Source organism: Notothenia rossii (assembly GCF_949606895.1).
Source record: "Notothenia rossii genome assembly, chromosome: 10".
Classification (NCBI taxonomy): Eukaryota; Metazoa; Chordata; class Actinopteri; order Perciformes; family Nototheniidae; genus Notothenia; species Notothenia rossii.
Window position 1 is genome coordinate 50652948 of NC_136908.1, and position 26121 is coordinate 50679068.

The following is a 26121-nucleotide window of genomic DNA, read 5'->3' on the forward strand; positions in this document are numbered from 1 at the left end:
CGCGCAGTGAATACGAAGTCAGCAGTAATGTAGTCGTACAGCGTGTTAGGCTACAACTGCAAAAAACCACCTGCTGATAAGAGTGAAAACACTGCAGTTAGTTGGGTTAACTTTTGAGGTGAACACCTTCATGTAAAATTCTGCTCCTCAGCAAACTCAGCTTGTGCGCAGGTATAGAATACTTTTTTGTTAACTTCTTAATGCAAAATATGTTGGTATTTTCAATGGAAAGTTTAACCCCCATTACAGCTAATGTAATAAGCTGACAACTGAGAAGCTAATTGAAGAGAAAAATCCTGCAATCATCTTTGCAGGGGTGAAAGTCCTGTTGAGCTTGTTGGTTTCAGGTTAAGATCATTAACCGCTGCTTCAGATTAAGTGCATGATAGGTCCTTAAAAGACTCTATATTGATTAAGTGAAAGGCTGCATTCAAGACTCTCTGAGCTCACATTTTTGCAGGAGTAGGATGATGTGAGGTCAACAATTCTGCGCCAGCGCCGTTTTTGACAAAGGCCAGGGGAGGATTGTCAATTCCACAATTTATTTGACAAGACAGGTGCTTTAAAGCAGGTCACGTTCACTTTTTATGGTTATCGCTTTCTGTTAACATCTGCTGTCGGTCCTAGAGAGTCAGAGACACAAACAAAAACAGAGAGGACCTAGAAGACTACTGTAGATCCATCCGCCACCAATCACTGGTGAGGCAGCCAAACCCTGCCAACTGGAAACACACATTTGTTGCCAAGCAACACCAGTGACATCAGCAACCTTCATCATCACCCCCCTGCCAATGGCACTTGGCTCTTAAAATAGCCCACAGATTATTATCAGGCTTCAAAATGGCAGACATTTTCTAATATGCATATAAGGGATGGGGATTTGGCTTGGCTCCAGGTGACTTCAGGGTGACAGACTGTGCATGCATTTCAGACTTGGGTGGGAGGGGGTAAGCAGATGTTGTTAATTTATGTGTGCAAGTCTTTCAAAGAAGCATATCAAAACAGAGAGATGATGAAGCTAAAAGGGAGAGATTGAGGAGAAAGCAGTATATTGGCTAATGGGACAGGATGAATCAGCATATCAGGTGACAGGGGAAGGCTGAGAAATGATTGAGTCTGCTGCACATGGGAATAACGAGCACACCAATATATTCCACTCTGTGTCAGAAAAAGAATCTCGCCTGCACCAGCCAAGCGTTACAGAGTGAAATACTAACCAACAAGCTAAATTAGTCAAATTAGACAAATTATCGGTGAGCTTGTTCAGACAATTAAACATTTCCAGCAAAGAATGTGTAAAATTGGCATTGCATGCAATTGCTAACAGGAAATTTATTGTTTCACCAATTGAATACCAGTTGGTGGAAACAAATCTATGGGCTCTGCAGAAAGTGAAATCCAAACCTGCTTAATGCTTATAATAAACAGTGGTGCAGTCATTAATAGTCTTAGCAGGCAAGCCTGAAAATAAGCATCACAAGGGCTCCATTGACCAAAGGCCAGTGGCAAACACACATTCATGGTACCTTCAGATAGTGTCCACATATTAACACCACTTTTATAATTGTGAAGCGTAAATGCAATTTTATGAAGTAAACATAAGCAAACGTAAGCATGACTTCATAGGCGGACTCAGGTTCGGCGTGATGGCCTTTATTAATCCCATTTGGTCCCTTGTTAGCAACTGCCTGTTTTTAACTTGGAATCAACTCTCCCAAAATTGTCTTCAGTACAAGGGAGTCCTAAAGTTCTATAATGCTAACTAATTCCTCATTGTTAGGACTCTAATGTTTTCAATCTAAGAGACCCGAGACACCTTTCCACCAATGACCTCCCCTCTGCTGTTGGTCATGCTGCCTAACATCACAGCAAACCGCCATGTGTCAGCTGACTGTCTTTCACTTCTCCAAACGGAGCCCCGTGCAGATCTAAGGAGAGCTCTGAAATGAGCGAGTGCCGCTGGCTCTTTGTGTGATGCGACTGTTGATACACAGTTGGCTGCAAGGTAAGGAGAGTCTCCAGGGGGTGGATGCCAAAATGATGTGAGACCAACCCTATTTTTAATCTTTTCAGCAGTATGCGCCTGGCATAGCTGATTAAGTGTTTCCAGTGAGGGGGAATGATGTCAAAGATAATGCATCTTTTAACAGGAGCTGGAAAACAAACACTCTGTTTGATGAATACAAATGTATGATGACACAGCAGCTTTACAATGAGGAGCCTATGAATACACTTCAGAGATTTGTCAGAGAGACAGGCGTGTGGAGAAGTGGTTCAATAGGGTTTTAATCAAAAATCCCATTACAAATATATATTTTTATTCTGGAACCTTCCAACTAAAGTGAAATGAATTGCTTGTTTTCCAGACATAACACAGACATCAATATCCAGTCTACAGACGTTTATAGTCAGGCATTTACTGAGAGATCAATGAATCCAGGTATGTTTCAAAGCTGCTACCTGAACCCTAGAGGAACTCGTATTATTCTTCTAAAATGTTGGATGCCAATTTGTTCACTAACTCTTCCTATCATCGCTCACAGTGCCTCTTCTCTCATCATCGAATAGGACTGCAGCATTTTACATTCAAGGATTACAAGCATGCAGCAGGAAAGATGTATGAGCAACTGCTCCGGTGATTGATTATGGTCAACTCCATTTTGCAGGTGAGGTACAAATGCAAGGACATAACTATTAATATTTATAGAAGAGATTTGTGAAAGGAGAAATTAAGAGACTATCACAAGTTTGAGAAATGCATGAGTCTGAGCTGGAACCCAGAAGACGGAAACAAACTTTGCGTTTCAGGTGTTTTGAGTGTAATGAGTTTCTCAAGGAGGAGTAAATGAGCCTTGAAAGGTAAACTCCTTGCCATCGAAAACGATGCTTCTCTTCTGCTGGTGGGGAAGACGGAGAGAGTTGTCAAAGGACAGACATTGTTAAAAGTTGCTTGATTGATGCCCACGTCTGCAACGAGAGGGTCGGACAGTGCATCGTGACACCCCCAACAGGGTGACTCATGAACTCAGTACAGGCAGAGGGAAACTGTAAACACACCAGTGTTTCTTCTAGATGTACTGCTTTGAAACGGCAGATGGGCTTACAAAAATGAAACACTTCAACGTTTTTTTAAATATATTCAGAGGTAATTAATGTATTTATTAAAAACAATTCTCATGAAGAAACAATAATGGATTTGTCCTGATAAAAATCAAATTGCATTTACTGTGTTAAAATGCTTTATCAATGAACAGTATGTTCCATATTAGTACAACAAGTTCTGGGTAAACATAAACTATTTATAATCGGACTCTGGGAATACTTCTCTACGTGTTCAGTCACTTCAAGGAAATTGTTGTTGAAAGATAAAATAGCAACCAACCAACTGTGACTGTTGCAAAAAAGTGGAAGTGGAAACATTCTTGATGGTGAGCCCAGATGAGCTCAGAGAGCAAACAAACTTTGAAAAGTGACTCTGTTCCTGCAGTTACAGAAAGAAAGGACAGAATTATAATGATGTAATGTATATGTGTGCCGTGGTGGAGTCTCTTTCACCAGCCTCAGACACAAAGAGAAAGCAAAAGAGACGAGGAGTGACCCACTCAGCCGTGAACATTTGGATTGCAGCGCTGGGCACTAGCTGACAGTTATTGAGTTTAGAAAGGGGTGAAGAATCCAACGGGATTTACACATCTAGACAGAAACCAAGAGGGAGCCAGAGGTTTTCTCCAAACTCAATAAATCACCTGACTGGGATACCCACAATGTGTGGCAGGTGTTTGGGTGGTGTGAGGTTCAGAGACAAAGAAGTGAGATTCAAACTTGTCTGTGGAACAAACAAACATTTGTTAAAACAAAATGAAATGTTATCTTAAAAGCAGTGAGGTTCAGAGAAAAAGAAGGAAATCAAAAGCTCTGTTCAAAACATCCCTGTGAAAGTCTAGTAAAGGTCTAAGAGGGAAATACAGGAAGAGAGTATGGTAATTTGTTTTACATAACAAAGTTAACGTCTAAATCACACAGCACCCAAAGGCTTGCAAATGTCATAATTCTGTATTCGCCTGTGTGCATCGGTGCCTGTTCTAATCCCTCCAACTCCCACAGTGCCAACAGAAGCAGGAAATGCTCATCCACGAGCCTTAATAAAGATCTCGGTATGGATATTTAAACTGAGCATAAAAACACCACAGAGAGGGAATTCTCTGCCATTATTGCACTTCAGCAAATTAATTTTCACTTATGAGGCCTATACTAGACACAAACCCACATTTTACAAAGCGGTGTCTCAATTTTAGTGCTGGATGGACACCACTCAGGAATGTGGGTCCATCAGCAAACCAGCAAGATCATTGCTCCCCAAAATGAGACAGGAAGTATTGGTGCATTTGTCCCGTCTTCTGTCTCATAAAAGCAAGCTTAAGACCAGAGTTACCCTCAAACTGCAGCCAACAAGGTCAATCTTTGTGATAAGACTAAACTCCTTTCATGGTCTCCGAATCGCCAGTAAGAGTTGTAATGTTCAACATCCAGATTACTTAATAAGGTGAAACATTGGAGTTTAGACTAGATCTTGAAGGTTGTTTTCTTTGTAACTGATGATATAGATTGTATTTAAGAGTTATTTAAGGACACTTAGGGGTAAATACCTTTAGGTTTGTGTGTGTAAAGGGTTTATAATTGGCCAAAAAAAGGATGATACTTTTTTAAAGGAATTGGACAGGCTTAGCTGAAATGGTTCTGCCTTGTCTGCCCTCTATAATCCGTTTGGCCTTGAAATGTGACTCGAGAGGATGCCGCTTTGAATTGAAATGCAGCATATATATAGATAAGTCAACAGTAGGGTTATTTAAACCCAAGAGGCAGAATTGATACAATTTCATTCCTGCGATATAACAATATTGAGCTCTTCACACTCACATTGAGCCGGACAGACCAATCAGAGAAGTAGACCAATCAGAGAAGTGGGCTAATCTGCTCTGAGATCAGAGTGTGCTGCCTGAACAAACTCAAGGTCGATGGCTTTCCAACGGTCCAGAAATAGTATTGATCCCATATTTAACACAGAGATGTCGTCTTGTCCGGCATCGATCCTCCGGTCTCGCAGGCAGGATATATTACTAAACAAAGAGACATACAATTGTGCTCTTTTGCTGTCGCTGGCACATTTATCATAGTTCACTAGTGCTTGGGGAGGACCGCAATCAAACATTGCTGGTGAGGAGGGGAAGACAACATTAGCATGATGGCATGCTGCCCGGATTCATGCCTCACATCCAAAACAGGGCATTAAATATTCAAGAATCATTAAGAACAGAGGCCTAAGAACAATGCAGGGGAAGATTGCATATGTTACTGTCCAGACCTACAACCGTGTGTTATAGAAGAAGGTGAATTGTAAGGTTCAAAGATTGCAAACTTTCCAAGAAACTGCAAACTCACTCTTCCTTGAGTAATGTAAGACCACTGGACTGTAATTAAATGGGCATGAACATGCTTTTAAAATAATGATTATGACTTCTCTGTGAGCGTGACATTCATCTAAAATGCATTGGTGCAATGTGGCACCTGATACATTGGTTACACTATCATTTTGAAAGAGTTTTGTTCAAGTGAAAAATGGCAGAATTCTTTTGGACAACTACTTTCAGTCATTATTCTCAACATGACTTCTTTCTTTTTTTTTTCTCTAAAACTATCTCCAATTATTTCAACAAGTGTTTCCTCTGCCCTGTCTGCACATTCCTATTTAAATTCCACTAGTTCAAATGATGACACATCACTTTGTGTGATGATTAGTTCTTAGAAAAACAAATATAGGTGAATTTAACGTCATTATAGCTTCAGTAAAAAAGGGTCCAATCCCCAGGTCTACAACATAGAAGGGATTAATCAAGGAGTGAGTGCGATAAAATGGCCTTTATATTGACAGACTGCTTTCGAGGGAATAGTGATTTTCTGGAGTTATGTCTCTTCTCAAGGCCAAGTCAATGTCAATCGACTAATACCATTTATAGTCTTCTCACTCAAGCTTAAGAGGAAGACGAGTCTAACAGATCAAGTTCAATTAAAACATCATATACAGTTCTCGCTGTGAAAGTACTTGAGGTCCTTTAAATGCTTTCTCAGTAGCTATATCATAAGAACTTAATCCCTAAAGTTTGGAGGGTAAAGTGCTTCTCAATGTACTACACTGACTAAATTAATTGCACAAGGCAGCTTTAAGCATAGCATATGGTGAAGGATACATGCTTGAACAAATGTAACCTTTACCTCCAGAAATCCTTTGATTTTAAATCTATGAAGCGCAGTCTGCATACTTTGTAGGCATGTACTTCCTATTTAACGGGAAGGAGAGATTATTGAATAAAGTAAGACAGGTGCACTTTATATATCCAAATCTTTCATAGTGCAGCTCTAAACACATGACATCAACAAGGTCACATCTGGTCCGTCTCTCTGATTGTCTAAAGTATGAAAGAAACCTTCCTACCAGTCTGCCACCAGTGATCCAGGACAGGAACCCCAAAGCTCCTTTTTGCCCATTCCAGCGTCTCCACATCACAACGCTCTCCAGCCAGAAATAACGACCGCAGCCTGTAAGGACACAGAGTACTACATCTGTCAATCACCTTGAGGGAACATGACATATGTACACTCTCAGAGGAAATGGTAAGAAAAAAAGATATTCGCAGTTGCAGGCTACTTTTTGGAGTTTTAGACCAAGTGCCATTATTCAGAAAACTTTAGAGTAAAAAAGTTCAACAGACAAAAATGGGATGCATAAACTTTTTGGGGAATTATTATTTTTTGACTGAAAATTGGAATTTGTGTTTAAGGGCTGACAACAAATCCTGGCCATCATCATACGATCAGATCTGTTTCGTAACCTAAAATGTGCATCTTCACTTGAGTCTCTTGAATGCAAATTGGAGCTCGTGCAATGTCTATTAATGTAAATATGTTTTGACCTTTAAGGCAGCAACTACTACTTCCTTTTCCCTATGATTCTTACCACCTTTCATGACTAAAAGATGTTTGCGTTCTGCCTGTGAGGGCTGGCCTCCTCACAGTTACACTAACAATAGAGGTGAGCATCATTAACACCGGATCCTCCATAAGCTCGGCCATTCGACTTCTGCTTTGAATGTCAGAAAATACAACATTTAAACTTTTTTTTACCTATGAAACATTCCTGCATTTCAACGTGCATTTAAAGTGGGATGTTCATCTCAGAGGAAACAATCTTGTTGGGAATAAGCTGCCCTTTCTCCCTACAAAGATGTAGCCCTCTGTATGACATCTCAGTCAGTATTGATGTGACCCTGAATCATGGAGTAGCAGGAATCCACAAGTTCTTGCAATGACATCTAAATCTATCCCAATTATCCCTCCATCACTGCTCCCTCCTAGTTCAAGCTTAACTTTCCTCCTAGTTTGGATTTTTACTTTTTCCCTGGCTTCAAGAAACCTTCTCCCTACCCTGTAAGTGACCCAACACACCGCAGTTTCTACCTTAAGCCTCCACTGAATTCCATATCATTCTTCTCTGCTAACCCTCCTCCTATGGCTCATATCTTATTCCCAACACCGCTCTTTGCTCCCTGCTAAGCTCTGAAGAGATCTGTAACCTGGTGCCTTGCCAGTACCGACGCTTAATTTTCACACAAATGACTGCTGGTCATCGTTCTCAACTCTACGCAGTGCCGAAATGGCTTTCCAACTCCAATCAAAATTGAAGTCGCATTCTATCTTCTAGAACAGGAATAAAAAAAATGTCATTATGTCACTCTCTCCCAGCTGAATCCTACATGTTCTCCTCCTACTGGCTCTGTGCATTATATTCTTTAAAGTTGGTCTCAGGAATATTATGAAGACTGTTTCCTCTGTGATTGCAGAACAATCAGAGAAATGTCGTTAGTAAGCTAATTAAATCATATAAATTCCGCCTACCATCCAGATGTTGAAAGATGCCTGGGGGCCTTCTATCAGTTTTATTGCAAATAACACTATTCCCATGATTAATGGGGGAATTTTCTCCACTTTGTTTGATAAGTTCTAAAGGGTTCTGCATGTTAAAACATATTGTCATTTCATAAAGATAAAAGAGGACAAAGCAAGTAACTATGGGCTTTAAATGTACGTTTTTGTCTTACAATATGCCAATTTAGAAACAGTAGAAACCCTTATTTGAGCTTATTGAAGGTATCATGATGTATCAGACATTTTAATTGTATAGTCATTTAATTTAAGATTTTAAAGAAGAGATAACTGACACCCAAACTCATCACGTTATCTGAATGAATAGCTAGGGCTGTTTTTATTCGATGAATTATGTTAGCTTTTATTTCTTTCATAGGGGTTTTATATGACCCTGTGAAGTGGAAACACAGGGCTTTGACCTTGTATTTGTGTTGATTACCAACTTTAATGTTGAGAGGTTCATAAAAACAGCTTAAAGGATAGAGATTTAGGTTTATGCCTAGACTGTTCTATTATGAAAGAATTCCATTACAGGCCATAATGAGCTGTCAGACAGATAATGCCCTGCAGGAACTGAGCTACAGAACATGGGAAAGATGATTGATTGATGCACTGCCCTGGCAGCGACCCTATGTTCCAGCTGAGCCCACTGCCATGCTTTAGTTATCCAAGCACAATTCAGATTCTGTATGTTTTCAATGTTTTCTAAAGAGTTCAATGGAAGTACAAGTTTGAAAGATTCACAGAAACTCTGGCTGTTTCTCAATGTCAAGTATACCTGCTGCAGAGCCACTATTTCAAGTATACTACGTCATCGAGTGGCGCCGAATGCTCGGCATTTAACATGCATTTAAACAATCCTTCGGCGCCACTCGATGACATAGTATACTTGAAATAGTGGTTCTGCAGCAGGTTTACTCGACATTGAGAAACGGCCACTGTGACCTCAGAGATGGTGTTGGGAGGGCGATCGTTTGGCTGCTGACCAAGTTCATGGAGTGTGAGTCAGTCATAGCCAGTGTAAACATCAGTGTTTACAAAGATCTTCAGAAAATCTTTCATTCCCTTTCTCAAGTCTTTCTTTAAAAGGAAAAAAAAGAGGGTTAATACGCAAATCATTAATGATGTTGACGTTTCACCGCATAAAGCTACAAACATATTTGTTATGCCTCAACAGCTTTCTAGTTTGCAATTTTGTTGAAAAAAATACCTTCCCCCATCTTAGATTTGGATTTCACTGCCTAACACACTGTGTCCACTGATTAAATGTAGGGACATAATTATCTACAATTTAAGCACCATCTGTTTCAAAATAAACTTCCTCACATACATACAGTTTGAGGGTGAATACACACTTAATTTGTCCACATTTAAACCAAGAAATGCACCACCTGTTACTAAAGATGTATTGACGCAGTGCTGTAAAAAGAATAGATGCTAAAAGCTCAAATGCTATTTGTCTTCCATGATAACAGAGGCTACAGTACAACATATTAACCATTAATAACTATTCTATGATAGTTTGTAAAGATAAGACCACCACAATCCCTACAATATAACCTTGGAGTAGGCCAATAAAGAAGAAAAACAAATATTCTAAGTGGCAAAGGTTATCCACGTGATAACCTTTTGTCACATGTTTTAGGTCTACAAATTGCTAATATGTTTGAAGCTGATTATGTGAGCTTAGTGTGGCAAAGGTGAAGTAGGAATAAAGGAGAGATGTTCATTAGTCTATTCTAGTCTCAGTGGCTTAACAAGAATGCAGGTATTATTTCCCTTCAAATGTAATTTATATTTCTCTAAAGTAAGAGTTAGTTTGTTTGTTCCACCGTACGCCATTCATGCTATATGGGGAAAGCTACTTTCAGCTTTATTATTGAGCTGTAAGTTATGTTTTAAGGCTGTTTTTTTAATGGACTCTTAGCTAAATGAAATAAAACATCTTGTACATTGCCACTTTAAAAGACAATCAAGTTGCAGACATCACCATCTTTAACAGCACCAGCTTTTAGTAGGCACCAAAAAGCATTTTTGAGTGGAGTCTTGCCATTTGTCCCCTGTTTATGACTAAGGCATTTGTTCGACTTAAAAGCGCTACTGACAGAGTGTTTCCCTCTTTTGTCATGCTACATTTATGCAGAGAGCTGCTGCCTTCACAACTTTAGACAGCCTTGAAGCCAGACTCTCATTGAAGTTTTCACATCGAGGGTGACGAGCAATTTGGCTCCAGAACATTGATAAGAGTCCACTGCCATTACTGTGGAGCGGAGTCCGGAGGGAGGGGATATCTTAAATTGTCAATAAACCGCAGACAGTGTATTTGATCTGTAGTCAATTATTATTTGTCCTCTCTAGCATGAAATTATGTGTTTGATAATAAATTCCATCAGCACACTTTTAATTAAAAGAACCACTGTTGGTATTGACATATCTTTCCATGTGTTATAGGAAGTGGCAAAATGCACCGACTAGAAGTTGATTCATTTGGTAATATTGCAAAAACACTAGCACATTAAACTTTCATTACATTTTCATGAACTCCTACACAACACAAACCCTTTAAATACCTCTGACATTCAGAGATTCAAAATGTTGCATCTTTGCAGCAGAGAAATATTTTTGGAGCTTTGAAATTGAAAGAACATTTCATGTGTCTCAAAACATAGCTGTCCTGCCATGAAATGAAATCATGTGTTATTGTTTCCTTTGTGTTGCTGCCTCTGTGTCATAGTGACATGTTTTGTTCAGCGCCGAAGGGAAATACAGTAATCTTTCACCAACCTGCCTCCTCCAAGGGGAAAGGACACATTAGGATTAAGAAAGAGTACACAGAGACAGCATAGGACTGATTGTTGTAGGGTCAGAACAATATTCTCTACAAATATTGCAGAAAAGAATCTGTCTGCAAATACCGCCTTTTAGAAGGTGCTATGTATTCAGGACAGCAGAACATTTATATATCGTCAAATTCAGCACACAATGCCAGAGTTACTGAATGATTCACCGGGGCCAGAGGTCACCTGCACTCAGAATTGCTTTATGATTGTGTGCTTAAAGGTATTTTCAGACTGCAGAGCAGAATGAAAGTGGTGAGTTGACACCACAACCCCTTAGGTCCAAGTCTTGAATTAACAATACTGATCATTTGGACATGTATTTCACTCTCTAGGCCAAACCAATAACATGAGAACCTGTTTTTTCTTTTAACTCTAAGCGACAGAAGACCTTTACATTAAGACAGCAGCCGGGGAAATAAGTTCTCACAGTATGATTTAATACAGGTGAGCAGCAGTGACCTGCCATTATTTGCTATCCATCCTGATTAACACCCAAGTGAGTAGAACTGAAGGTACAGACGGTGAGCAATGGAGGTGCATCAACAGATGGCCGGAGACTAACAACAGGCTGGACAGAAGGTGCACAACACCCTCAGCCAGGAGATATCACACGTTTCTAGCTCAGCACACAATCTGCAGTTGAAGGTTAGGGCCAATACCCACTGACTTTATTAGAGCAACTAATAGGGACTTAGTTTTGTATTTCAGACTATAAATCAGTCAATTGTTGTGATGGAAGCATGGATCACAGTGTAAAAGGCTAAAAATGCTAGAAATGTATCTGTACTCTATGAGTCACCCAAAGCCAAATTGAAAGCAAAGTATCTGCAAAGTTTAGCAAAAAAACGGATGCAAAGTATATTTTAAGAGATTTTCAAATGACGACATTTGACTTGTTACCTGAATTTGTTTTTGATGGTCTGTAACACTTGTATGTGGGCTACTTTGAAATCGGATTGTTCAATGGCTGGGGTTTTTATTACTGTAAGATGAATGTATCATTTAGTCAACACAATGTTGAAAAATAGCCATTAATAGCCATCAAAAATGTCCAAAGCCCACTGCAGCATTTCCCAAGTTGCTTTCCTTGATTTAGGAAATTACAACCACAAAATGTTTTCACCTTTAAGATACTGAAACCAATAATGCTTTTAAAGATTGATTAATTATTATCAATCATCAGAATAGTTTATTATATTCATGAATCAACCTTTTATTGTAGCTCAATGGTACAATGTAAAATGTACTTATTCCTGGAATGAATAATTTATTAGATTAAGTTCACATTTAATAGCTGATTTTGATCAATTCTGTTGAGTAAAGTGTTGCTGTGTACCTAGATAGGGGGTATTTTTTCCCAATTGCAGCATCAGGGTCCTGCTGGCGGATGGCTCGGATGGCAGTGGGGGCTGTGAACATGGACGAGGCTCCGTGTTCAGATAAAACCCGGAAGAAGACCCCAGGGTCTGGAGTCCCCACAGGCTTACCCTGGGAAACACACAGTGTGTCAGACAACAGATGCTTAGTACACACACAATAACAAGGATGCAGGTGAACAAATCTCATCAATACACAATCCAATTCACAAAGAGTGGTAAGGTAAATGTGAAATACAAATACAATACAGTAAAATAAAATAAGATATAGGTCAGAGGAGGAAGAAAGGATGAAATGGGGGTTTAAAATTCACTTCAACTGTGAACTACAAACCATGAGTTGTCATAGAGCAGCTGTTTAAGTTGGAGAGGCTTATTGGAAGGCTGCCATCCAAACAGATGGGCCCGGAAATCCATGGATTACAAAAAACAGAGTTGCACTATGGGAGAATTGTTTGTCAAGAAGGAAAAGACAAAAGACGCCTCCAGGCAAAAGCCTCCACCAGCCATTTCCACTGTGTCTCTTGTATTCAACTATTCTGTGAGAAGACTACTGCAGATTAATGATGGTGGTAAACAGCAGCATCGAGCTCTGGGTGTCATTTCTGCTGTGAATACATATTTGTGCATGTGTATTGATTTGAGGAAGACAAAAGGTTGGCAGCATCACGCCTGAAGAGACGGGCTGTTAGCACACACGCTAACACAAGACTAACACAGAGGCTGGAGTCAAACATTTATTTAAGGAAGGCTGAGTAATTAGTGGCACAGCAGTTCTGCTTCGTGCATGTGAGGGAAAGTCTCAGTGATAATGTAATGAATGTCCCCCAGCATAAGAAACAAACACTGGGAGACTCACACGGTAAGAGACAGACCCACATCCCTCTTAGCACTGGTCTACAGATTGTGATGCTAATAACCCTCTATATAATAATAAGGAGCCTGCAGAGAATATACTCCACTAGCCAGGGGTTATGGGACTCACAAAGAAAAGCCAAATCAGATGCATCAGTATCAAATGGCTCTTCAAAAAACAGTCATGCAGAAAATATTTCATGAAGAGCTTGTTTATTTATTTACTATTTATATTTTTGAAGGTCTGCTGCATGTCAATGTTGTGCTCAGCGGAGAGGCTGTTTCCTCCAGGTTTCAACCATTATGTTGAATGACCATTTAGCTGAAATATTATATACAGCATAACCTCCAGCATTATTGTTTCTTATAAAATAGAAAAACTTTACAAGTTAAAAGGGAATTGAAGGTTGAATTTATTGTATTTGCCGTATGATGGAGGTTGTTTGCAGGTTCCTTAGTATGGGTACTATTGTGCCGTAAAATTTAGATATGTTATGAAACTCATTAAGCTAAACAACAGATTGCTGCAGGAATGAGTCCTAAAACTTTAGGACTAGGAAATGACTTATTGCTCTTTTTTCCCATATCTTGAAGTCAATCGATGTATTAATAAGTATCTTAAACTTCTGCTCAGCAAAGAGCTTATTTTCCTCAGAAGTCCAATAGTAACAATTGTGTAGGCTTTTTATTGAGGGAACCAAGGCAATATCCGTATTGACATAAAAACATTTGTCATCCCTGCAGCACACATACTGCTTCTACACTACCACAAAATAATTAATTCAATATAGATGCTTAAAACATAATGTTATTCCAACAGATGTATTCTGCAAGCTTAAATGTCTTTTAACACCAGTGTGGGGGTGTATCAACTGCAGGGGCTGGTGACACTTGAAACATTGACTGGCATTGGTGAGGAAAAAAAGGAAAGTAGAAAAAGGAGTGAAGCTGCAGTCTGTCTCTTGGCAGTAGACTGTAGCAGCCAGAGTCAAACAGGGTAACACAGAGTCCCAGTCCACTTAAACTTGAGTTGTTGACCAAATATGGACGTATTCAGCTTGCAGAGTCCACAAACGCAGATACCAAGCAGACATTCAAATCGGACAGCTTTTGAAGTTGTACAAATCAGGGTTTTAATATACTTTCTCTAGTGTTAAATGTTTGCAATACTGCTGTTGTGAGTGGTAGATATTAAAACGTGTCTACAGGGACATACCTCATAGAGAATTGTGCTGTTACCATGGAGTAGAGGACCATAGCAGATGTAGGAATGTCCGACCACCCAGCCCAGGTCTGACGCTGCCCACCAAACCTGCAACAAGAACAAAAAAAGATGAAAAATGTATAGAGACTCAGAGTATCAGTTTGTCAAACACCAGAATTGAGTATTGTCCGAAAGATTATTTTAACTCTTTCAATTCCTTTTCTGCCAACAATGATAACACTAGCAGTACTCGAAGACACTATACATGGAAATCAAACTACCTCCAATACTGAAGACTGTTCAGCTACCATACATTTTACCTGATCTTCTCTCTAATAAAGAACAATATATCTGTTAACTGACTGCATGCTTTGTGCTTAAACATGACTCTAACTCAGAAGAGGATGCTATGCTATTGCCTTACGTCTCCAGAACTGAGTCCATAAATATTTGACATGGTCCATTTCAGCATCACAGCATAGCCTGCAGTGTCTCGCACAACACCCTGGGGGACAAGATAAGAAAAAACATCAGACTACAGTAGTGACAGGTATTGCATTTGGCTGACTCAAATGTCTTTTATTATTTTTATTAATAAATGTTTTGAGCATAACAGTCTGTCCTGAAATCCTCATGTCTCCAATTATAGAGAATTGCTCAAACTTATGGCGGCCCTACAGCAATAACTGAGAAATTCACAGTAGCTCACAGAGACAATGCTGGCAATAATAACACTATTAAGCGCAGGAACTAGCCAGCAGGTAGATATTTTATATCATCTGTTGGTCAAACACAAAATGTTGTTTTCTGAAAAGAGCTGCATTTTCTTCCATTTCAAACTGCCTTCAGGCATCTATTCCTGCAAGAGCTCCAGCTCCTGCTGTGGAAATGCTCTGTCTTATGTATCTACAAATCTATTTCACGGAGATGGTGTTTGGATTGGCCATGGATTGTTTTGAACACAGAAGCTCAGAAGTGACATTTAGACAAATCCTAAAACTCATCTATGATAATGTATGTTTGCATGATTTCTATAACTGTGCATCAGGTATATTTCCCCCTGCTGCTGATCACCTCTCTGTGAGTCAGTACCTTTGGCGTTCCAGTGGTCCCGGATGTATAGAGGACATAGAGAGGGTGGTTTGAGGGAACAGGAACACAGTCATGAGGTCGAGCTGTAGCCATCTCCTCCTCCCAGTCCAGACTCAACTCCGGACTCATTGACACTTTTTCCTAAAAACAAAGAAGAAAGGAGGGATGTAAACTAATTGTCCTTACAGAAAATGTTGTAATTAACTAGAAAATTATTGTCATATTGCCATTACAATGTGCAAATCTTTACTTTTTATGTAAATCTAAATAATTGTATTACAGTATATTGTATCTTCCTATTGAACATTTGTACTTAAACTTCCTGTTTTTATATACATTTTAAACATTTTTGTATTTTATCTTTTATTTTCTAAAAAGGAGCAATGGCCATAATGTAAAGTATCAGTGGGTGGTCATACAGCGTGAGATAGCTGGCTGCATTTATGTTTTCAATATTTATTTGTCATCAGTTTGAGAAACAAAAACACAACCTTACCTTCTCACTTCAAGTCTAATAGAAATGTATTTAAAATGATAGTTTATGTTAATTATGTTCCAACCAACGCCAGCACTTTGTAATCTCTTATATTCATCAACAAAGGTAATGTCAGGTCATAGAATAATGCTCCTTTCATCTCCAGTGGCTGACATCTTTCTCTTTTCAAATCTCTTTCATACTTCTTTTTATCATTCAAATCATCCTAAGAGGCTATAGAAAAGTCTGGGTCATTTCTTTCTTTGATTCTCAGAGAATGAGCTCCAGATACCATTCAATATTTCACATGGACTCCTGAGGCAGAGGACAGACAGCCCATATAACCTCCAGCAGGCTGAAACGCACCCTTTTTATTCTCTTTAGTCAAAGCCAGAGTAAAATGTGGCTGATCCAACTACACTTTCATGTTGGAAGCTGCGTTCACAAAAACAACAACCTCTCGCTCACTGCATGCAATAACTGATAAAGCAGCCGCAAACACCTTCAAAGTGGAGCTTCACACGATTTTAAGGGGATTCTTTTCCTTTGAAAACCATTTTCCACCATGTATATATGCCAAGAAAGATGCAACAGCGATCTCTTATTGCACAAGACTGTTCACTGATAGATATCAGTGCTGTACACTAATCAGATCAAATACAATACAGCATGTACTGTTGTTTCATTTAAAAAGAAAGAGTCAGACAGAAGTACATTGCGTAACTGATGACATCTATAAATTGAGACAGAAAAACCGTTTGAGAGGAATGAGTATGCACTTTTTAAGAATCATTTATTTTCCTAGGCGTAATATCGAGTGTCTCTTTTATGCTTGTGTTTATGTGAAGCAAATGTCAGCTTGCTGTCACCATTTCCATGCATAATTGTGTGCTGTATAGTCATTATGTGCAACTCAGCCTGTTTCCAAACTGGATCTTTGCCAGGCTGTTTATGTCAGGTGGAAACCTCTATCGCAATTACACTATACGTTTTCTAACATCTACTGTACTTGTACTAGCTATACATTATTTCTTCCTTTTATACAGTGGCAGGATTCCAAAGTCTTACTACCATAGCATTGAATATAACGCTGCGTATGTAATTACATGATTAAGTCTGTTTCAAATGTTAAAAAAAATGGCAACCGCTTGCCTTTAGGAAAAACCCATCTCCCAACAGTACTAATCAGGTTTACAAATGGCTGCCGTATTTCAGATTCATTTATATCCTGTCACAAAAAACGACCCTATATTGACAAAGAAGATTTGTGTTGCTTAGTGCTTCTTACCATGTTCGGCCTGTTGTAGATGAGGACTTTAGAGGGTTTGTGAGAGCTAAGCTCCAGGGCCTTCTCCACCAGAGGGATGTACTCTACTCTTCTGCCTGGCTCGATGCCAAATGAGGCTGTGACCATCATCTTTGGCTGAGAAAAAGAGATTAAGGGTTAGTTCAATTGTGTTGAAATGTCACAAACTAACAGAATGGTCATATAAAGCTATACTAGAAGCAGGGCCTAGGGCTTTTCATCATATCTGCCTTGAATAATGGTTTTGTTGCATTTCTATCAGGATATTAGTGGAATTAATTTATTGCCATGCATAAGTGGACAGACCAGTCGAATAAACAAAACACAGAGCAGCTTTGATAACATAGCACACAGTGACTTCAGTCTCTGCTCAGGTAGACATTACTGCACTCAAATTTCACATAGCAATATTTGTTTGCTTTTATGTTTATGCTTTAAATATACATTTGAAACCTTTTCATAATACTGTATTCCTTCAAAAGTATATTTGAATAAACATATCACATAACAAAGTTCATCCTTTTCAGAAAGAGTCTTTTTCAAAATGTCAGATTTGTCCACTAATTACTAATTTGTTAAAAAATCTTATTGCAGACTGAATCAAAATTGTTCTTCATTGTTGGATTGAGAAAAGGAAAGGCAGAGCCAAGTGCTTTCCCCTGTGAATGATTTATTTTGAGCTCACTAAAACAAAGAAGCCTCAGGCACCAACGACTTTCAGTGTTACAGGTATTTTGCAGGGTGAATGGTGGGCATTTTTAAAAGCACATAAAAAATGGGAATTGAAAAGTATTACTTGCAGCCATGTAACTGTCCAGCTTCACATCAGCCTGTCCTCAGTTTTATTGAGAGGTCAAGGTACTAAAGAGTGACATTGAATTAATAAAAACCATGTAGTCTTTTTTCCATGGCTCATGAAAGGATACATTTTATGTGCAAGGTCAATATTAACGTTTTCTAACCTTGGCATGATCGATGCGGACAGAAAGCTCTTTGGAAGCAAAGCCGCCAAAGATAAGGCTGTGTGGCGCGCCGATCCGGGCACAGGCCAACATGGTGAACATGGCCTCCGGCACCATGGGCATGTAGATGACCACCAGATCTCCTTTCCGTACACCATTCTTCACCAGGACTCCTGCTAACCTAGACACCTGGGTCAAGAAACAGCACACAATGCAGGGAAATGAATATCAACATGTCATTTGGTTATTAGCACTTCACTGTTTAAATATCTTATATTATCTCCATTCATATAATTGTTCAGGACTACATAAACAATTAATGGTTAAACAAATATTGCTGATCTGGAATTCTTCCAAGAGTTTTTTGCATGATTTTTTAGGTTACAGTGATAAAAAAACGAGATTAAGTGCATTTAAGTGCATAATCGATTGCCTCCGGGTTTAAACAATTTTTCCAAAGTTTATTTTTGCCTGTAAAAAGCACATTTAAGTTCTATAATTGAGTTTTCATGGAACTGAAGTATCTCCCAAATGTCAATCAAGTTAATATCTCACTTTCTTCTCTTTTTGCAACATTTTATTTTGCTGTTCCTTATGCTAATGCTGGCACACAGCAAAAAGGTCTGACAAACTGTCTTAGTTAAAGGCTTCTAAATGTATTTATGTCATTGTAACCCTGACAAGCTCTAATTTCAGTGCTCACAATCCAACTAAGCTTACCTTTATATCTCACAATCCATTTTTACTACACATCCTGGCATTTTAAATCAGGCTTTAACTGTTTGAGTATTTGTATTTCCCTTTTACAAGTACTAAAAAGGTCAGCGTGATACATCTATTTAGGAGGTCATGATGATAACAGGATAGGAGGTTATGACATCAAAGCTTGAAATGTTAGTTTGAATGTTCCTTTTCGAGGTGGTATAAAAAGGTTTGGCATCTTATGTAACTAATAATACTAAATTACGTATGCCAGGGGGTAGGGAAAAGAAGAAAATATCAGTGAGATATTTGTATAATGGAAAGGCCCTTGGTATTGTTGCTGTGTTGTTCTCCGTTTGACACAGTAATACAACTCAACATAGCAAAGTGACTACTCCAGCTCTTCAAGCAGTTCTGTTTACCTGGTCCTGAAGTTCCCTGAAAGTGATCATCCGTTTAGTTCCAGTCACAGGGCTTTCATAAATGATGGCAGGCTGCTGTCCACGGCCACTCTCTACATGACGATCCACTGCATTGTAGCACATGTTTAACTTTCCTCCAACAAACCTGAAAGAGACACATATCATTAACCAACAACCATATTTGAAATATGAACAACCTTTATCCTTTAAAACATGTGTATATATCTTAAATACAATAAGCTGTTGTTTCTGGCCCAGTAGACAAAAAGCTGGAAGGTAAGGTTCTTTCATTTGACTTAGGAATTGATCATAACTTGATGAAGCTACTTCAAGCTAAAACATGTTCACAATGCACTTGATAATATGACAGTTTCAATTCATTGTGGTGCTGTGCATGTGGATAAGAGGAGCAAGCAGGTTGAGCAGATGGTGTTTTAGAATCCAGGGAGATTCTTCATTTGAACATAGCAGCAACAGAATCACGAAGCTCTGTTTTTTTCTAACACACTAGATAGTATAATTACCCAGCAAGTAAACATACAATGAACTTTTAATTCTCATTTTTGTACAACATTTATCCATCCATGGGAGTTGACATATTGAACCTCTCTGAAGAACCAGCACCTTACTGTGGTGGAGAGGTGTGTGTGCCCTGATGAACCTGGGGGCTGTGTTGTCTGGATGGAACCTTGTTTTCCTGGTAGGGTCTCCCATGGCAAATTGGTCTCGGGCAGGGGGCCAGACTAAGATTGGCTTGAAGACCTCATGAAAGACAAACTAAGAAGTGAGGATACCCGGCCCGGAGGAAGCCCGGGGTCCCCTTCTGAAGCCAGGCCTCAAGCCTCCCGGTTGGGTGTTTCTTTGTTGGAGCCCCTGTGGACGAGAGCCTTGATGCCTTGATGCCTGTAGTGTAGACGTACCGTTACGGTACGTCTACACTACAGGCATCAAAAAATGCTTTCAACGCTTCGCCCATTCACTTGAATGGGGTGACGTAGAAGATTTTTAATCTTCGCCGAACTGCATTGTGGGGAGCATGGCGTGGCTTTGCAAGCATCACGAGCATCTATCGGCATCAAAAGTTGAACAATGTTCAACTTTTGAGGCTCGATGCTTGGCATCAGCCAATCAAATCCCGTTTATGCAAATCCCGTTTATGCAAATCCCGCCAGTGCAAGCGCAGCCAATCAAACCGCGTGCAAGCTGGGAGAGCCAGACCGCAGTTCATTTCCTCATATTCCAAACGAGATATTACGGTAGCAAATCACCCGGTTCTTTACGACCGGAACTATTTACCGGGATACAAACCGGAGGAACCAGGCATGGAGGGAGGTGGCAGAGACAGTGGGTGAAACTGATAGTTTTTTCGCCTGTTTGGAGAGTTTATATCCAGTTTACTTCGTTTTAACATTGCTATTGCTTTGTATGTCGGGGGCGGGAGATTCATGTGATTGGTTGCTCGCAAAAAATCGCCAAGCTTCAGACACGCCCAGCTTCAAGATTTGTTCATGCCTGTAGTGTAGACGGGCCGTTACGGTAAGCCTGCGGGTTATGGTTGGGAAAACTCTGACTGTTGTGTGTGCTTATGCACCAAACAGCAGTTCAGAGTATTCGGCCTTCTTGGAGACCCTGGAAAGAGTCCTGTATGGGGCTCCTGAAGGGGACTCTTTAATCTTGCTGGGTAACTTCGACGCACATGTGGGCAATGATGGAGACACTTGGAGGGGCGTGATTGGGAGGAAGGCCCCCCTGATCTGAACCACTGAGTGGTGGTTTGTTACTGGACTTCTGTGCTAGTCACAGATTGGCCATAACAAACACCATGTTAAATTGTGTTAAATAAACCAACCCACTGCTATAATCACACTCTCGACCTTGTTCTGACTTATGGTATTGAAATTGAGCAACTATTAGTCAAAACGCATAATCCCGCTTTATCCGACCATTTCTTAGTAACTTTTGAAGTACTGTTACTAGACTACAAAGCATTAGTCAAAAGCTCCTGCAGCAGAAACCTATCTGTTAGTGCTATAGCCAAATTTAAGGAAGAGATTCCACCAATACTTAACTCGATAGCATGTCCGCAAAATAAAGCAAAAGTCGAGACAACTTGAAAGGATATGGCGTTCCACTAAACTTGAAGAATCTCGTTTAATTTGGCATATTACTCTCAATGAATATAAGAAAGCACTGCGTAAAGCGAGAGCAGCCTACTACTCTTCATTAATAGATGAGAACAAGAATAATGCAAGATTTCTTTTCAGCACTGTAGCCAGGCTGACAGAGAGCCACAGCTCGACTGAGCCTTCTATTCCCATAGCACTCAGTAGTAATGATTTTATGTGCTTTTTTAACGATAAAATTGTTACTCTTAGAAACAAAATTAATGACCTCTTGCCTTTGACCAGTATAGTGTTATCAACAGCTCCCGGAAACGTAAGTTCTAATATTACACTAGATAGTAAACTAGAATGCTTTTCAGCCATAAACCTTGAACAATTAAATTCAATGATTCTCTCTTCTAAACCATCAACGTGTATCTTAGACCAGATTCCAACTAATCTGTTAAAAGAAGTTTTTCCATTAATTAGCACTTCTTTATTAAATATTATGAATATGTCTTTATTATCCGGCTATGTTCCACAATCATTCAAAGTAGCAGTGATAAAACCGCTTCTTAAAAAGCATAACCTCGATCCAGAGGTTTTAGCCAACTATAGACCTATTTCTAATCTTCCGTTCCTCTCAAAAATTCTTGAGAAAGCAGTCGCAAAACAGCTGTGTGATTACTTAAAAAACTATGATTTATTTGAAGATTTTCAGTCTGGCTTTAGAACACATCATAGCACAGAGACAGCTCTGGTTAAAGTCACAAATGACATTCTAATAGCCTCAGACAAGGGACTCGTCTCTATTCTTGTTTTGCTCGATCTTAGTGCTGCATTTGATACTATCGACCATGATATCCTATTGCAAAGACTAGAGCACTTAGTTGGCATACAGGGAACTGCTTTAGGCTGGTTTAGGTCCTATCTATCTGAACGCTCTCAGTTTGTACGTGTCAACGATGAATCTTCCACGCGAACCAAAGTTAGCCATGGAGTGCCACAGGGCTCAGTGCTCGGATCTATTTTGTCCACATTATATATGCTTCCGTTAGGCAATATTATAAGGAATCATTCTGTAAACTTTCATTGTTATGCAGATGATACTCAACTATATTTATCAATCAAGCCTGATGAAATTAATCATCTAAATAAAATTCAAGACTGCCTCATTAAAAATGTGGATGACCTTAAATGTTTTGATGTTAAACACGACCAAAACTGAAGTTATTGTACTTGGCCCAAAGAATCTACGAAACAAATTATCTAAAGATATACTAACTATGGATGGCATTAATTTGGCCTCCAGTGAGACTGTAAGGAATCTTGGTGTTATATTTGATCAGGATTTATCCTTTAACGCCCACATAAAATCAATTTCAAGGACCGCCTACTTCCATCTATGTAACATTGCAAAAATCAGGCATATCTTGCCTCAAAACGATGCAGAGAAACTAGTCCATGCATTTGTTACTTCAAGGCTGGATTATTGTAAGTCCTTATTATCAGGGTGTACCAAGAAGTCAGTCAAGTCGCTTCAGCTGACAAAATGCTATAGCTCGTGTACTAACCAGAGTTAGGAAAAGGGACCACATTACTCCTGTTCTGGCTGCCTTACACTGGCTCCCTATAGAACACAGGATAGAATTTAAAATTCTTCTTCTCGCCTACAAAGCCCTTAATGGGCAGGCGCCATCTTACCATTGCGTTCCAAGAATGCAGGGTTGTTGGTTGTTCCTAGAGTCTCTAAAAGTACAATGGGAGCCAGAGCCTTTTCTTATCAAGCTCCACTTTTGTGGAATCAGCTTCCAGTTTGTGTTTGGGCGGCAGACACCCTATCCGTTTTTAAGAGTGCGCTTAAGACCTTCCTTTTTGATAAAGCTTATAGTTAGGGCTGATTAGATTCAGCCCCTAGTTTTGCTGATATAGGCTTAGTTTGTCGGGGGACATCTTACTTCTGCCTTCTCTCTGTCTATACCTGTGTACTCTCATGTTCCGATTAACCCAGCTTCCCCAAATGTCTTTCTTTTTGGTGTCTATATACGCCGGGATCCGGAGTCATGGATGATCCTGCGGTCCTGTGTCATGGATTTCGAAATCTGGATCTTGAGTCGTGGCTGTGGGGTTTTCTCCGGAAGTTTTTCCTTGTACGATGTGAGGGTCTAAGGACAGAGGGTGTCGTATTGTCATACTGATATTCTGTACAAACTGTGAATTATTATTATTATTATTATTAATTATTCGCAGCCGAAACTAAGATAGGAAAAAAAAGGAAAAACATAAATAATAATAAAAAAATATATAAATAAAATCGAATTTTAAAAAATAATTTTCGATTATGGAGACTGTAAAGAATATTTGAAAAATCGAATAATCGCTGGCATCCCTAGTCGAGTGGCAGGGGAAGCCTCTGGACAGACCTGGTAAGCCCAAACGTGTAGTGCGGGTGAACTGGGAACGTCTTGAGGAGACCCAAGTTCAGGAGGCCTTCAACTCACACCTCCCTCAGAGCTTTTCGGGCATCCCGTGGAGGCTGGGGACATTGAACCAGAGTGGGCGGTGTTCAAAGCGTAGAAAGGAGCCAGTTGAGGTGGTTCGGGCACCTAGTAAGGATGCCACCTGGGCGCCTCCCTAGGGAGGTGTTCCAGGCACGTCCAGCTGGGAGGAGACAGAGGGGTAGACCTAGGACCAGGTGGAGGGATTATATCTCTTTGCTGGCCTGGGAGCGCCTTTGAATCCCCCAGTCAGAGCTGGTTGATGTGGCCAGGGAAAGGAAAGTTTTGGGCTCTCTGCTGGAACTGCTATCTCCGCGACCCAACCAAGGATGAGCGGGAGAAGATGGATGGATGGATGGGAGTTGACATCACACAATAGTACAAAAACATGAAAGACAAGAAAACTATTTCTAACTGATATTTTGAAAAAGGTTTGAAAATGGTTAAGTTGTAGGTAGCTCCAAATTGTGCCTCTCTACCCTGATGTTCCTGCTGTTATCATCATCATCATCAGCTTTATTTAAAGAGACTCTTGGTCCATTATTAAAAGACATACAACACTCAAAAAATAAAAATTAAGCTAGCGTTTGTAGCTAGTTAGCTAGCAGCTGGTTAGTTGATTTGCTCGCATTCACTTTTTCATTGATAAATACAGATGTAATTTTCAAACAAGCAGGTTGTTTCATTTACGGCTTTTGAAGACTCGTTGTAGAGATTGTTTGGGAGTCCTCTACTAAAATGTAAGAATATAATACCAGAAATAATACGAGAAACCAGCTCGAGTGCGCTACAATTTGGAAATACACAGCCGGAAAAAATCTGCCACTTCCTTACAGAGCCCCTCCCCCAACACACACGAACGTGCACATGACCAATGAGGGCACGAGATAAGTTTGTGCACAGATGGAAGGCTGACAGGCAGGTAGCTAGGCCATCCAGTTACTTTAGCCGGGCCGGCTCAGATGATTTGTCGTGCTTTTTACAGTAGGCTACGGCTTCCACAGATTACATTTTTTTATGGATTTTTTGTCAAAGCAGTTAAGATATTTATTGCTATCGGGATGTTAAGAGCGTTCCATGGAATATAACAAAAAGTGTATCTCGAGCCGATTTCTCAAACTTACCTACCCCACCTTTAATGTTAACCCCATAAAATGCAGAGCTGGCTAAAGGTGGCAGCCGTGACACACATGGCATGCTTTCTTAAAACGGCAAAGAAATACAAAACGTCACTTCATGTTTTTCAACTAAAAGTTGTAGCATAAACTAGACATATTTTTGTGCTGCAAGGGGAATGTTTTTTTCCAGTCGGAGTTATAGCCTAAGGAACCAACAACCTGCACATTTTCCTACGTTTAATTGTGTGTTTGCAATTCTTTCTGTAATTTCTCAAATCATAAAATCAACAAAACAGCTGGTGGTGGGCTTAAAAGAAAATTAGACTACACAAATGCCTTTTTAAACTCAAATCGTGGTTGTAATAATCATCGAAGTGTCCTAACAATGTATGCATGAGGTGATAGATTATGTTACATAATAGCATTTGAGGGTCATAAAAGATATCGGTTTCGAAAAAATATATTAGATAAAATGTGAATCCCCATCATGCACGGAATCCCGATATGCCTTAATAGCCTATGCTTACTTTTACTTATTTCGAAAGTTTATTTTTTCCACTTTCCATCCTACTACTGTCAACTTTCAAGGATGTAAAGCTCCGTGGGAAAGGAGAAAGCTGTGGTAAAGCGACATGTTGTTGACAGTTTTTGATGATTCTTGCAGTTTTGTTGGCTTGCAACATTGAAACCTACCAGTTTGGAAACACTGGATCCTCAACGTGCAAAGTTTTGCTCCACGGCTCAAACCAGTTAATATCCTGTCCCACTTCAGCCCAGAATGTCTCCGGGTTGTCCCTCGCAGAGTTGAAGGCTCTGTTGTACGCTGTGTCCGATGCATAGTTTCTGCAACACTGCTGGGCGAAATACTTCTTGATGTCGGCAGATGCAAGTGATCCTGCTGCTCTACTGACGCTTCGTTGTTGTTGTGCTGCAGACACTATTGTCCACAGTTTTCTTTCAAGTGTCCTCTTGCCTTGCACAGAGGCACAGGGATTCAAACGCACTAAGTGTTTTATATGGAAGTGCATTGCTGCAGTTAATAAGAAAAGACAAACGTTTACGCTGCCGGAGTTTTCCTGCAGGTGGACAACAGGCTCGGATTCAACTCTGCGACGTCCTCTGGGGCCAGGCAAAGGGAGAGGAGCCTCCAACTGAAATCCTCACTATACTCTCAAGGAATGCGAACTAT

The 26121-nt window shown here is 39.8% G+C and overlaps 1 protein-coding gene across 2 annotated transcripts in view; it reads right to left on the reverse strand.

Moving 5' to 3' along the window:
* acss3 (acyl-CoA synthetase short chain family member 3) overlaps positions 1-26121 on the reverse strand; it is a 37771-nt gene extending 11650 nt beyond the window's left edge. The window contains exons 1-9 of one of the 2 annotated variants that reach the window (XM_079653381.1): positions 25626-26121; positions 19215-19359; positions 18091-18279; positions 17111-17245; positions 15348-15488; positions 14680-14760; positions 14268-14363; positions 12157-12308; positions 6491-6594 (exon numbers count right to left, since the gene is read on the reverse strand). In XM_079653381.1, coding sequence (XP_079509507.1) covers positions 6491-6594; positions 12157-12308; positions 14268-14363; positions 14680-14760; positions 15348-15488; positions 17111-17245; positions 18091-18279; positions 19215-19359; positions 25626-25960 — 1378 coding nt within the window. In that variant the 5' untranslated portion in view covers positions 25961-26121. Of the gene's footprint in view, positions 1-6490; positions 6595-12156; positions 12309-14267; positions 14364-14679; positions 14761-15347; positions 15489-17110; positions 17246-17924; positions 17990-18090; positions 18280-19214; positions 19360-25625 lie in introns of those variants that run through there. The other variant, XM_079653382.1, reaches the window with a different exon arrangement.